This window comes from Arvicanthis niloticus, chromosome 21, assembly GCF_011762505.2.
Source record: "Arvicanthis niloticus isolate mArvNil1 chromosome 21, mArvNil1.pat.X, whole genome shotgun sequence".
Classification (NCBI taxonomy): Eukaryota; Metazoa; Chordata; class Mammalia; order Rodentia; family Muridae; genus Arvicanthis; species Arvicanthis niloticus.
In genome coordinates, this window is record NC_047678.1 from 19,970,916 (window position 1) to 19,985,967 (window position 15,052).

At 47.6% G+C, this 15,052-nt stretch overlaps 1 protein-coding gene across 7 annotated transcripts in view; it reads left to right on the plus strand.

Annotated features, from left to right (window-relative positions):
• The first annotated feature begins 5,304 nt into the window (after window positions 1-5,304).
• Dzip1l (DAZ interacting zinc finger protein 1 like) overlaps window positions 5,305-15,052 on the plus strand; it is a 37,096-nt gene continuing 27,348 nt past the window's right edge. For 2 of the 7 annotated variants that reach the window (XM_076918001.1, XM_076918002.1), the window contains exons 1-2: window positions 11,523-11,595; window positions 14,202-14,777. In XM_076918001.1, the coding sequence (XP_076774116.1) occupies window positions 11,593-11,595; window positions 14,202-14,777 (579 nt within the window). In that variant the 5' untranslated portion in view covers window positions 11,523-11,592. Of the gene's footprint in view, window positions 5,438-5,638; window positions 5,729-7,998; window positions 8,138-8,288; window positions 8,388-8,565; window positions 8,680-11,522; window positions 11,596-14,201; window positions 14,778-15,052 lie in introns of those variants that run through there. The other 5 variants (XM_034484656.2, XM_034484654.2, XM_034484655.2 and 2 more) reach the window with 5 other exon arrangements.

The following is a 15,052-nucleotide window of genomic DNA, read 5'->3' on the forward strand; positions in this document are numbered from 1 at the left end:
GAGAATAAGTTCTATATAAGGAAGAGGCCCCCCGCAGGTCCAGCCACTGCAGACAGCTGAGCATGCAGGCCTATTGTTGCCAGATTCTTGGATCTTTGTTTTTTGAAACAGAGTTTCTCTGTGTAACAGACCTGACTGTCCTGGAACTCACTCTGTAGACCAGACTTGCCTCAGACTCAGAGATCAGCCTGCCTCTGCTTTCCGAGTGCTGAGATTTAAAGGTGTGCACCACTACTGCCTGGCCAGATTCTCAAATTTTTCAAGAGAACTGATCAAACTACATTTTTGGTGACCTCTCCCTCTGATCATGGGCCTCTCTATCCCTGCATCAGCACAATGTAAACTCGATAAAGCACCTTTGACCTAAAGCAACCTCATAGATCATTACTGGTCATGCCAGAGGTTTGGATAGGTGCTGGCTTCTTTGTTATAATGGCAGCAATTTGGGGGGTTGCTCAGGCATTTCTTACTGTTTTCTGTGATCCCTGTGTGAGGTGTAGGGCAGAGTGTATCTGGGATAAGATCTAAGCTGGGCCGAGAGTGGGACTACGGCTCTAGGCTGAGAAGATAAAGGGCTGCAGAGCAAGGTAGGAACCACAGATATTACAACCCATCCCTCTTCTCTTCAGTCAACAGTCATGACCTCAGCAGTTCAGGGCAGCAGTGATCTCCAGCCAATCTGCTTTCCCTGGACCCAGACATGAACTAACCAAGGTCCTCGCTGAGGCTGCCATATTGAATGCTGCAGCAGCAGAAGGTGACAGTTATTTTATGTTTATGATTTCTCACCAAAAAATACAAGCAAGCAAGCAAGCAAACAAACAAACAAAACAAAAACCACAGACCTTGCACATGCTATGCAGTCAAGACTTTCCTGTATCAAATGTTGAACTGAGGCCCAGGGAAAGGGAAATAAACACCTGAGCATCTCACGTATGGGCGTCTTGGTCAGCTGAGGGTGGGGCTTCCGCTTTCCGCCAAGGTTAATCTGGGTGCATATCAAGTTTGCCTTAGCAAAGGAAAGTAACTGGTTTATACATGGAGAAACTGAGGCTGGTGGCAATCACACATATACACAAGTGTGCACACAGGTACCATCAGCTACCCTCTGTAAACTCCGAGGATTACAGTGAGAAGACAGCCAGGAAGCCAGCAGTCAATGTGAGCCCAGAAGGACTCACCATGCATTGCCCAGGCCTGAGCTGAACCTAGGAATATCTTAGCTAATTTGGTATTCACTAACAACTCTGCTAATTCGAGTTTATTTTTCCTACTTTATAGCTAAGGTAACTGTAGTTAAGGAAAACTGAAGGTCACAGAGGTCAAAGTGAAGTTCCTGGGGTTACACAGTTTGAGCATGAGGAATATGGACTTGTCTTTGATTTCAAAGCCTGGACACTTTGCCCTCAGCTAGTGAAGAGGGTATCCTGGTCAGAAGAGAGGAAAAGCAAGATGTCCCATCAGAGGACCTGACGTACAGACGGCCTTACTTGTTCCTTGTGTCTGATCCCATTTCCCCTCTCACATTTAAAACATTGTGGTAAAAAACCATAAGACTCACTGTTTTAACCATTCTAGTATAAAATTCAGGACATTCAGCACTTACATTGTCATGCAGCCATTTCTGCAGGCATCTCTGAAAGCTTCTCGCCATTTTTTCCCAACTGAAACTTCTCACTCATCAAGAACCTCCTGAGGCCCCCAACTCTATGGCTTCTAGGAACCACTCTTCAACATCTGTCTCTATGAACTTGACTCTTTTTGGTTGCCCTGTATTAGAATCACATGCCCTTTCCTTCTTATGACTAGCTTCTTTTACTTTTTATATTGGTTAGCTTTCTCTCTCTCTCTCTCTCTCTCTCTCTCTCTCTCTTTCTTTCTTTCTTCCTCTCTCTCTCTCTCTCTCTCTCTCTCTCTCTCTCTCTCTCTCTCTCTCGGTAGATTAATACGTTTTTTATTGGATATTTTCTTTATTTACATTTCAAATGTTATCCCCTTTCCCGTTTTTTCCACCCTGGAAATCCCCTATCCCATCCCCCCTCCCTCTGTTTCTATGAGGGTGTTCCCTCACCCACCCACCCACTCTTGCCTCCCTGCCCTCAAATTCCCCTACACTGGGGCATCAAGCTTTCACAGGACCAAGGGCTTCCCCCTCATTGATGCTCAACAAGGCCATCCTCTGCTACATATGCGGCTGGAGCCATGGGTTCCTCCATGTGTACTCCTTGGTTGGTGGTTTAGTCCCTGAGAGCTCTGGGGGTTCTGGTTGGTTGATATTGTTGTTCTTCCTATGGAGTTGCAAACCCCTTCAGCTCCTTCAGTCCTTCCTCTAACTCCTCTATTGGGGACCCCTCTGGGGACCACTTGCTCAGTTCAATGGTTGGCTGTGAGCATTCACCTCTATATTTGTCAAATTCTGGCAGAGCCTCTCAGGAGAGAGCTATAACAGGCTCCTGTCAGCATGCACTTCTTGGCATCCACAACAGTGTATGTGTTTGGTGACTTTGATGGCCTTTCCTTCAGTCTCTGTTCCACACTTTGTCTCTGTATTTGCTCCCATGAGTACTTTGTTCCCCTTTCTAAGAAGGGCTGAAGCACCCACACTTTAGTCTTTCTACTTCTTGAGCTTTATGTGGTTTGTGAGTTGTATCGTTGAGTATTCTGAGCTTTTGGGCTAATATCCAATTATCAGTGAGTGCATACCATGTGTGTTTTTTGTGACTGGGTTACCTCACTCAGGATGATTTTTTTCTAGTTCCACCCATTTGCCTAAGAATTTCATGAATTCATTGTTTTTAATAGCTGAGTAATACTCCATTGTGAAAATGTACCACATTTTTTTTTTTTTATCCATTCCTCTGTTGAAGGACATCTGGGTCCTTTCCAGCTTCAGGCTATTATAAATAAGGCTGCTATGAACATAGTAGAGCATATGTCCTTGTTATATGTTGGAGCATCTTCTGGGTATATGCCCAGGAGTGGTATAGCTGGGTCCTTAGGTAATGCTATGTCTAATTTTCTGAGAAACCACCAGACTGATTTCCAGAGTGGTTGCACTATCTTGCAGTCCCACCAACAATGGAGGAGTGTTCCTCTTTCTCCACATCCTCGCCAGCAACTGCTGTCACCTGAGTTTTTCATCTTAGCCATTCTGACTGGTATGAGGTGGAATCTCAGGGTTGTTTTGATTTGCATTTCCCTCATGACTAAGGATGTTGAACATTTCTTTAGGTGTTTCTCGGCCATTCGATGTTCCTCAGTTGAAAATTCTTTGTTTAGCTCTGCACTCCATTTTTAATAGGGTTATTTGATTCTCTGGAGTCTAACTTTTTGAGTTCTTTGTATATATTGGATATTAGCCCTCTATCGGATGTAGGACTGGTAATCGGTTAGCTTTCTATGAAAGAATCTTCTGTGCTGGGATTACAGAAGGTGCTGGGATCTCACTATCACCTTCAAGGTCTATACCTAATAGCCTGAGGTCTCCCTACTAGGTGTCATCTCTTAAAGGTCCCACCAAACTCTCATAGCACCATGCTGGGGACCAAGACTTTACCACGTGGACTTTTGGGGACTCTTAATGAAACAATAGCAGTGATGTTATTAAGAATGGGGACTCCTGGGCTGGAGAGATGGCTCAGCGGCTAAGAGCACTGACTGCACTTCCAGAGGTGCTGAGTTCAATTCCCAGCAATCACATGGGGGCCCATATTCATCTGTAATGGAAGTGCTGGCAGTCATGAGAGTAGAGCCCTCACAGCTGGGTTTAGTGCCCTTACAGAAGAGTCTTTTGAGAACTAGGAGATCCTTCTACCATGTTGATCAGAAAATAGGTGCTCAGCAAAGATGGAATCTGCTGATGCCTTGATCTTAGACTTCCTAGCTTCCAGAAGCAGGAGGAAGGGGTTTCTGTTTAGTCTGTAGTATTGTATTACAGTATTCTAAATGGACTAAGATAAACCTAGTTCACGTAATAACACATCAGTATTTCCTTCCTCATTAAGGGTGAATGATATTTCATTGCCTGTGTAAACCATATGTTCTTAGTCAATCAGCTGCCAATGGACACTTGGATTATTTCCACATTTTGGCTGTTGTAAAACATTTTATTTTACATTGTGTGTGTGTGTGTGTGTGTGTGTGTGTGTGTATGTATGTATGTGTGTGTGTGTGCCTCTATATGCCCAAATGTCAGAGGACAACTTTCAGAAGTTGTTTCTTTCCTTTCACCATGTGGGTTACAGGAATTCAACTCAGGATGTCAGACTTGGTGACAAAGCCATTTACCTGCTGAGCCATCTTGACAGCTCATTAAACACACGTGTCCAAGTGTCTGTTTGGGGTCTTGCTCTAAGCTTTGGATATAGGGCTAGACATGTGTCTTATTTATTTTTCGGTTGCTGTGAAGAGACACTACGACCAAGCAACTCTTACAAAAGAAAGTAGTTAACTGGGGGCTTGATTACAGTTTCAGAAACGTAGTCCACTTATAATTGCAAAGAGTAAGGCAACAGGCAGGCTGGTGCTGGAGAAGTAGCTGAGAGAGCCCCATCCTGATCCATAGGGTGGACTGGGAGATTGGGTCTGACCTGGGCTTTTGGAAACCTCAAAGCCCACCTCCAGTGACACACTTTCTCCAACAAGGCCACACCTCCTAATCCTTGTAATATTTTTAAATAGTTCTGAATCATGGCAAACCATTTTGTTTCCCACAGCGGTAATACAGTTTTGAATTCCCATCAACAGCTCACAGGAATTTGAGTTTCCCTCCACTCTTGGCAACAACGCCTATTCCCAGCACTTTTGATTTTGCTGTCCCGAGATGCAGAGCTTGGCCATATTGAGGCTGTGGTGACAGAAAGGCCCGAAGATACAACAAAACCTCCCTGAACTTAAAGTCATGAGATGAGACTCCCAAGGAGAAGGAAGCAGGGACTTATAATTAGGAGAAAATAATACCCCCAACTCTGCCTGGGCTTTGGATAAGGGATCTGGAAGATGATTGCCATCTGATCAAATCGGAGTACACCTATGGGTCTCTTAACGTGGGCTCAAGTCAAATTCCTTTAGTTTTGCGGGCTTGCAGACAATGACTGCATGCTGCCACCGGCGAGATGTAGAGTGAAGGGATGGCAACAGAGTCTGTCCTGCCACTCATCAAGGCCTGGGAACTTGGATGCTTTATTTCCTTAACGGATTCAAAGAAGCACTCCCTTCTTCCCGCCCCCATCCCTTGCAGCTCTAAAAATAGCTGTTCCCGGGCGCTGGGGAGAGGCTCCGCCTCTGCTGTGGGTGGATGGGTTGGGGTAGGGGTGGGGGTGGGAAGCACCGCAGACCCCAGGCCTGAGCTACTGGCGGGGAGAGAGGTTGGGTCCGCGTGGCTGGCAGCATCCCCGGGCTGCACTGCAGATGGAATGAGTCTGGACCTGCAGATGGGGTGAGTCGGGACGTGGCAGTCCCCAAGACCTCCAGTCACCAGCCCCTGCTCCAGCTGACCCCCAAGACTGACCCAGGCCTCCCCGGAAAACTATGCCTGGAATCCAGCCGGGAGCCGCGGGAGGGAGCGCGGGTCCAGGTCGAGCTACTTGGCCGCTGCACGCGCAGGTTAAACATTAGCGGCTGAGGTCGCCAAGCTAGGAGCCGAGCTGCGTGGCCGAGGGGAGGGTGTCTCACGACGTCCGGCTCCCTGTGCCTCCATCCCAGGGGCCTCCGATTGTTCAGGACTGAGGTACCCTGCGGGGGGAAAGAACTCGCATGCTTGGAGGCACGGAGGCGCGGAATGGGGGATGTCTGACATCCAACCCTTGGCTTTTTCAGTAGGGTGGTCTTGGGAATGCAGTTTTTGAAAACAAGAAAGCGACCTAAGTGACTAAGATCTGTTCTGTAGGGAAGTGGGGTTCGGTTACTAACAAGATGATTTTTAAATAAAGATTGGCGTTCCTAGGTTCCTCCGCTTCCGGTCCCGGGCTGAAGTTTAACAGGAGCACAGCACTAGGGGTGGATGTGATTAGAAGTCCATGGGACAAGAGTGTACGAGGCAGGAGCAGAGGACAGGGCCTGGTAGGACTGTCTTCACAAGGGTCCTGAAAGGCCCAGGGCTGGTGCTATCCTGGCCATGTGTCCAGGAATTGATTTCTACCAGTTAGGAGAGGCCTAGGGAGTGTGAGATGTTCTAAGCCTGCTCTTCCATCCGTCAGTAAGTGTTCATCAAGGTGGTTGCTTCCTTCTTCCTTCCCCAAGGTGTGGTCTGGCAGGTGAAAACCCTGCTTAGAGAAGGTCTGTCTGTCTGTCTGTCTGCACCAAGGGTCTGCTTCCTCCTGTGGAAATTGTTTTAGATCAGTAAAGTACAGAACTTTCCTTATGCTGCAGGCTTAAAGTGTGGTCTGGCAGGTAAAACCCTGCTTAGAGAAGGTTATCTGTCTGTCTGTCTACACCAAGGGTCTGCTCCCTCCTGTGGAAATGGTTTTAGATCAGTACAGAACCTTCCTTATGCTGCAGGCCATTAATACAGTTCATGTTGTGGTGACCCCCCCAACCATAAAATTATTTTATTGCTACTTCGTAACTGTAATTTTGTTTCTGTTATGTATTTTTAGTGTAAATATCAGATGTAAAAAAATACGGGGTCGCGACCCACAGGTTGAGAACTACTGTTTCAGATACGTGCCTTAAGTTGGGAGCAGAAACCTTGTGCAGTTGGGAGCTGAACTTTTCTCAGAAGGTCATTTGTGCCACTCAGAACACTAAGAGGAGAAGGGGAGTACTTGGTAGGCAGTTCTGAATATCCTGTGGTCACTTTGCAGAGAGGGGCAGTTGTGGCCAGCAGGGCTAGCCAACCACTTACCTCTTACCACAAGCTAATCACTTGCCTGGTGATTGTAGTGAGAGGTCTGGCCCGGAATAAAGATGGAGAAGCTCTGTTAGGAAGCAACAGCCCTTTAATAGACAAGAAACACTGTATAGCCTGTCAATTTTCTTTCCAATGTGAAGCAGGGTTTTTGTTTGTTTGTTTGTTTTTGTTTTGACACTTCTGTGCCTGGGGATAATAGGTCATGCTAGGCCTAAGATACTCCCAGGAGCCACCAGTCAAAGCCCACCTCCATTGTTGTTTTAAAGAAAAAAAATTGTGACACTAATTCATAATAAGCTTTTATACATTTTTGAAAATTCTTTGAGAATTCCTCATATGTATTCTGATCATACCTCCTCCTCCTCCTGCCCTCACCCCCACCCCCAACTTTGAGACTCCTTCCCCCAGTCCAGTTTTCTTGTCCCAGTTTTCTTTTTCTTTCTTTTTTGTTTTTGTTTGTTTTTTGATGGCTTGGAACTCACAGAGACCCACCTGCTTCTGCCTTGAGTGCTGGGATTAAAGACAATCACCACCACCGCCCAGCTGTCCTACCACTCTGTGTGTAAGGCCTGCCCTGGAATATGGTTGGCCTACCAGGGGTCACGTAAGTCCTTGGAGCTGGAGTTGTAGCTCAGTGGTAGAGCTCATACTTAGTGAGGCCCTGCATTAGGTCCCTACCAGCACGTCCACACCAACAAGCAAGTTAAGAGGAAACTGTTTTAAAGTCGCTAGGCAGAGTGGGCCGTGGAGTGTGAATCTCTCTCTTGCTATGTGGAAGTTCTGAGAGCGGACGCAGCCCTTAGACTAGACAGTTAAGAGTAGAAATGGATTCTCCTTTTTTTACTTTTTAAAAACATTTATTTAATAAAACAAGAAGCCCTAAGGGCGAGACCAGGGTCTGTAAAAGAAGTCTTCCGGAGAATTCCAGATCCTTCTTCTCCTTTCCATTAGGGGCTCCAGTGCTCCCTTGGCTCTGCTGTGTGTAGAGCCTGTTTGCAAACTGTGGGAAGGTTTCCTTGGCAGCCCTGACAATTAGCTCTAATGACAAGCCAGGAGTTCCCCAGGGCAGGCACTGTGAAGGTACCATGGAAGCCGCCGGGACAAGTTTGTAAATGATTGCCCATAGTCCCTCAGAAGCCTGGCACCTTCCAAACTTTCCTCTTAGTTTCATTTTTGAGGAAGAAAAAGAGACAGTAAGACGTGGAGATGCAATTTAAATGAGAGAGAGGAAAAAAACCAAACCAAAGCCCCAGATGTTTGGACAGTATTATCTTTGGCAGAATTCAGGTAAGCAGAAGATCCATGCAGCTTCCAGGATCTGTTTCCCCATGGAGCTGGTGACTTGGGAGGTAGTAAACACTGCCACTTTTTTTTTTTTTAAACACGGAGTGTGGAATTGCTGCAGGGGGAAATGAATGTTCTCAACAATGGAGGAAGCTTGAAACACTAGCACAAAGCTCTGTTTGAATTGCCAAGTCATCAGAGTAAGGAAGGATTAGGGAGTTTCCCTGGACCCCATCAAAACCTGTAGAGGCAGGTAACACAGTCCCAGCTTTCCCAATGCGGGTGAATCATCACTGCCTTGTGTTTCTAGTCCCAGATGTGGGAAATCAGTCTGCTGATAACTCAGTCTGGAGAAGCTCGAATTCCTGCCCCTGGGGTGCTTGGTTTCTTGGTAACCAGCAACACGCTCATGTGCTTTGTCTTCTGCCTAGGAAGCCAGCTTTGTAGCCGAGAGAGAACTTGAGGATTCATGGTCTCCAGCACTGACCCTGTCATGATTTGCCGTGAACCCTGGCAGTCCTTCCATTCTGCTAGAGAAATCTCAGGTATTGTATTTCCACAATGAAACAATCTTGTATCATTCCTATGCTGCCTCTGCCATTGTTGGGAGGACTCGGATTTGGGGAGTCAGACAGAAATAGCACCTCTGAAGTCTGGTGCTGCGCCTGGCATGTAGGTGCTTGATAAATGATAGCTGCTCTCATCAGATCACCATCTAGAGGAATTCCTACCCTCCTAGTCTGCCCTTTGAAGCCGGAAGCCCCAGACGTCTAGGAACCAGACCTCTAAAGAACCAGAGAAGATAGGACTGATACTTGTGGGGGTGCAGTAAGACCTCATGAGCTGAGAACTCTACTTCAGAGTAGAGCCTTACGCAAGTGGAGTGAGGTTTCCCCTCACAGTATTTATGAGGTTTGCTGAGGGTGTGAAAAAGGAAGGTTTGTGGACACTAGGAGAGCAAGCTGTGAGGCCTGATCTTGACAGGCACGCTGGGCACTGGAAGGCCTCTCTGACATGCCTGAGCCCACTCACGAGAGCCAGTGGGGTTAATCTGTGAGTGAATCATGTCAGACATGTCTCTGGGACTACATTTCCCTGTAGCGAGTCCAAATGAAAGTTGACTAACTCCTGTTGATTCTAGCTCTTGGCTGTCCTAGCCTCATTTCCCCAGAATTCCAAGAACATGGAATTTTGAGGCAGATGGTGTAAGATTTTGGCAGTTTTGTTGAGTTTAATAGTCACCAGGAAATAGGCTGGAGACTGAGACTTGATAGACGAGAATAAGGCGTTGTGCAGCCCCTGACAACCTCAGACATGGGGGAGCAGAGGGAAGGAAGGGCATGGCTATGTCTTGGTGTAGACCCCCCTCCCTGGATCCCACCCTGGCGCTTACCAGTCTGCAGCATAAGTTCTGCATATGCTCTGTCTTCTCAGAGAATGAACTCTAGAGCCAGACACTGTAATTCGGTGATTGTGAGAGAACCGTTCCCTTCCTGATTTACTCTCCCAGCTTCTTCCTGGGTGCACTGGGATGCTGCGGGGAGTGAATGGGATGCCGTGCGTAAAACCTTAGAACAGTAGATGGAGATCAGCCATGTTGTCTTTTTCCCTTTTATTTTTTTCTTCCTCCTTCCCTCCCTGCTTGCTATTCCTTCATAATGACAGGCACCATTGTGTGGCATTCCCATCCGTACTGAATGCTGGCCATGGTGCCTGACTCTTTGCTAAGGCTTGGGAATCATTTGCTGACATGCTCCGTGCTCTGGGATCCCAGAGAAGAGCCAGGAAATTGGGACTCTGGTGACAGTCAAGATGAACAGAGCTTTGAGGCCCGTGTCCATCTTGAGTAGGATCAGAAGGAAACACCAGGGGGCATCTATACTGAGGGGTCGCAGAAACAGTGGCTGACAGCCCAGGAGCCAGAAGTTGTGTTGCTTGGGTTTGAATCCAGCTTCTGAACCTTGGGCAAACATTTTTTTTTTTCCTCTGTGACTCAGAATGTGATGGCAGCTCTTTAGGAGCTGTTCTTTTAAAATACATGTTTATTGTATGTGTACGAGTGTTTGCCTGCATGTCTGTATAAGTACTACATTCTGCAGAGGATAGAAGAGGGTTTCAGAGTCCCGGGAGCTGGAGTTATAGACAGCTGTAAGCTGTCATGTGAATGTTGTACTCGAACCTGGGTCCTCTGTAAGAGCAGCCAGTTCTCTTAACTACTGAGCCATCCTTCTAGTCCCTGGGAATTGTTTTGAGAAACACTCCCCATTGCCATAATCCTTAGCACTCTACTGCAGAGGGTGTTTTCTTCTACTGCTCTCTGCCTTGGTGTTTGTTGGTGTGTGTGTGTGTGTGTGTGTGTGTAATATAGGGGAGGGGGTATGGCATGCATTTGAAGGTCAGAGGAGTTCTCTCCTCCCACCTTCATGGGGTCCCAGGGATATAGCACAGGTCATCAGAATTATGTGGTATATACTTTCTCTGATGAATGGTCTTGTGGGCTCTCCACCTTGATTATTTGAGATAGGGTCTCTTGCTGAACCCAGAGCTCACTAATTGGCTAGATTGGCCGGCCATTGCATTCCAGGGATCATCTTGTGTTCGTCCCCTAGCTAGTGCTACATGCTAGCTAGCTAGGGTTACATGCAGGTGCCATTGTGCTTGGCTTTTATGTGGGTTCTAGGGAATGGAAATGCAGGCCTTCATGCCTCTAGGGGCAGCCACTTTACCAACTGTACTGCCTTCCAGCCCTGGTTCTGGGTTCTAACTCATTCTTGGAGATGCTACTGCCACTGGCCAAGGAAGCAGAGGACTCAGAATTGCGGCTTTACTGAGGCCTAGACAGAAAGGCAAGAATCAGTCTGTCATCGGGCATGGGCTGAGGCTTCTGTCCTACCTGGCACTTCACGTGTTTAATGCTACTTTCTAGGCACTGTTGGAAGTTGAGTTTGAAATATAAGCAGTTTAGACTCAGAGTTGGGTCCAAAAGTCTTAAGAGGCGGAAAGGATCTGAGCAAAGAAATTTGGGGATAGCCAAGGCTCAGTCAAGAGCAGGCCCAGAGTAGCTGAAGCACTGGGTATATGATCTCATCCTCAGGAGATTACAGTGAGAAATGGTCCATTGGTGAACAGGGGATGAATGTCAGGGAGGACCTGAACCCCTGTCTTAAAGGAAAGGAGAAAGAATAGTCATTGCTGAACGGGAAGGCTGGGGGAGAGTGGAGGGAGCTGCTGATGGAGATTTGTGGCCTTATCATTAGAGAGAGAATGGCTGGCACACACTGGAGGCCAACGCTTAAATAGTTAAAGAGTGAGGTTCTCAGGCCCATGAGGGCAGGAAGTGGGTGTCCTATTACCCTTGTATGCAGCCTGCCTGGTTACCTGCTGTTGTCAGAGGCATGGCTTGTTGGGAGCAACTGTCTCTGAGGCTCCGGTGGTGAGGCTGCAACCTGGAGCAAGGCATGGTGAGTGCCGCGTCAGCTAACTTCTGTTCCGTCTGCTACCTGACACATTGATCGGGGTAGATCAATGTACTTGTCTTCTGGTGATCCCGCGGCATGCTTATGCTAGATGGTGTCGTTCTGGGAGGAGTGTCTTGAGAAAGGAAGGAGAGGGATGCAAACGGAAAAGCTAGGCTCAGGGCAGCCTGTGGCCATTCTGAGGAGCATCCAAAGAGGTCTGCAGACAGTACCGTGGCTCCGTGGCAGAAGGAGCCACGTTGAACTTCAAAGCGGGGATGTGGTTAATACATCACACAGTACCTACAACACTAACAGCTGGGCTAAGTCCAAACAGGGATACAGTAAAAAGGGAGATTTTTATGAGTGGATGAATTAGAGGCTTAAGGGAAAAGGGATGAGCCTCTGGTCAAAGCAAATCTTCTAAGAGGAGAACCTTATTACAGCTGAATAGTTCAGGTCTACAAACTTTGGAGGCTGGTGCATGCTTAGCTGTGGTTCAGCTCTGGTCTCCCTGGTGGGAGAAGACCATACTCCCCATCCAGATTCCAGTTTGGTTTGTGGAATTGGGATAACAGTACCCTCTCTATTTGTAAATCCATACTTAGAGATTGCATGCAGCATGCCAGTGTTACCTCTGAGCCCCTCCCCCGCCCCTGACTCCTTCTCATAGTCCCTGGGAAGCAGGTAGAGCTGGCCTGGTTGGCCATTGCCACTGTCTTTCCTTTCTTTTCCTCCTCCTCGGCCCACCTAGACCCACTGCTTCTTCAAGGCTTTTTTTTTTTTTTTTTTTTTTTTTTTTTTTTTTGTGAGTTTTGTGACCTTTGTATGTTGTTAATTTTCTTGCTGTTGTAATAAATAGCTGACAAGAGCAATTTAAGAAAGCGAGGGTCTCTTTTGGCTGACAACTGAAAGAAATATGCTGGTGAGGGACATGGTGGTTGCTGTGTGAGGTAGCTAACCACCATTTCCAGAGTCAGGATGCCCTACTCAGTCTGGGACTCCAGGGTATGGGATGGACCCACATCCAAGTGGGCTTCCCTCCTGGGATAATTCTTCCCCTCTCTGGAAACACCCTCATAGATGAGCTGAGAGGTGCGTCTCCTAGGTGACTCCAATCCCAGTCAAATTGACAAGGAAGATAAACAAAGACACTTTTCTTCTCTGCCTTTGGATTGAGTTTAAGTGACGGGATGACACAGGCTGGGTCGAACTTGATAAATGGGGAGGTGTGGACCTTTTCTCATCTTAGACTCATTCTGCAGGGCAAAAACTATTCTTGGAGGAACTCCGCTTACTGGCTTGCGCCTATGGCTTGCCCAGTTTGTTTTCTTATACACTCCAGGACCGTGTGTCCAGAAGTCGCACCGCCCAAAGTAGGCGACTTCTACATCAATCACTAATTAGGAAAATGCCCCACAGGCTTGCCTCCAGACGATCTTGTGGAGACATTTTCTTAATTGTGTTTCCTTACTCTCAGATGATTCTAGCTTGTGGCAGTTTGACCCAAAGCTACCAAACACATCTACCAAGAGTACAGGAAATAGAATATGGGTCTTTTGGCAACAACAACAACAACAACAACAACAACAAAACAAAGCTCTTTTCTCTAGCCCAGTGGTTCCCAACCTTCTTAATGCTGTAACCCCTTAATATAGTTCCTCATGTTGTGGTGACCTCCCAAACATAAAATTATAAAATTATTTTATTGCTACTTCATAACTATAATTTTGCTACAGTTATGAATTGTAATGTGAATATCTGATGTTCAGGATGTCTGATATGTGACCCTTAAAGGGATCACGACCAACAGGTTGAAAAGCACTGCTCTAACCTATTAATGGGCTTGGAATGAAGCTCCCAATTAGAGGATTTGCCTATCATGAATAAGGCTCTGTGTGTAATCCACAATACAGGGGAAAAAACAATAACAAACACAGGTCCAGCATAGGCTGAGCACAATTTATGTAGAGACATAGCAGCTTTCTTAAGTCCCTCTTGGCTGGGCTGGACAGTGTTTCAGTTACAATCCACAAAACCTAATTTAGTCACATGATCACACTTGGCTGCAGGGGGATGCTGGGAAATGTAGTCCACACATGTTCTACTAGCCTGGGGTATACCAGAAGGTACTGCTGTGGTCATTAGTGGCTCTGCCATTCCTGGAGAGTCGTTGGGCTTTATCCCAAGTAACTATAGGGTTGCAGAAAAATCCTCTCACACATTTGACAGAATTCTTTGTCAGGTGCTACCACAGTTGCTCTGTAGGGGGTTCCCGAGGACCCATCACATGTAGGCACTAGACTGTGCGTGTCATGAGCTCCCTTCCTCACCACAGTTCTTCCAAGTGAACTCCTGCTTGCTCCTCCACAGACTGAGGAGTTTTAAGAGGAAGAGATTTGTCCAAGGCAGAGGATTTAGATATGTTTCTGTACAAGGGAAGGCTCACCTTTCCTTCCCACACTGTAGCCATGTTGACATAGTCAGTGCATCTTACTAAAACGCTGTTCTACAGACACCTCACTGTGGCCTCCTTTAAGGTTTTGCTGAGCGGGTATATGGAAGGTACAACCATTTGAACTTTATGTAACTTGGACTCTTCCATTTTCCAGGTCCTCTTTCAGCTTCTTGGCCAGTGGCCTTGGTGGCATTCCACCCCGGTGGTCAGCCCAGAGCCTCTCCTGCCCATGCAGTACCCAGCAGCCACTGCTGATGGCCTTAGTGGCCCGCTATCCGGGGCCTACACACTTCCCACCTTCAAGTTCCAGCCTCGCCGTGAAAGCATAGACTGGAGACGCATCAGTGCTGTGGACGTGGACCGTGTGGCCCGGGAGCTGGACGTGGCCACTCTGCAGGAGAACATTGCCGGCGTCACCTTCTGTAACTTGGACGGAGAGGTGTGCAACCACTGTAGGCAGCCTGTGGACCCAGTGCTGCTCAAGGTGCTGCGCCTGGCACAGCTCATCATTGAGTACCTGCTGCATTGCCAGGACTGCCTGAGTACCAGTGTGGCGCAGCTGGAAGCACGGCTGCAGGCCAGCCTGGGCCAGCAGCAGCGTGGCCAGCAGGAGCTGGGGCGCCAGGCTGATGAGCTCAAGGGCGTTCGGGAGGAGAGCCGGCGTAGGCGAAAGATGATCAGTACCCTGCAGCAGCTGCTTCTGCAGACAGGTGCCCACAGCTACCACACGGTGAGGACTCTTTGCGGAGGGGAGCCTGGGCTGTACACCTCAGGCACCAGGCCAGCTGAGTGGTACTGCCTTGGACCAGGAAACGACTGGAGGCCGTTCTCATCAGTTAGGAGCAGATTTTAAAGATGGTATTCTGAGAGTCTGAGGATTCTTATTGGGTTCTATGCAACGTAAGTGTAGACTGGGTGTGTCAGAGGAGTGTATAGGAAGTGTGTACAAGCACTCCTGTGCATGGAGAGGATGTGTGTGTAGTATGTGAAGGTGTGACTTATATG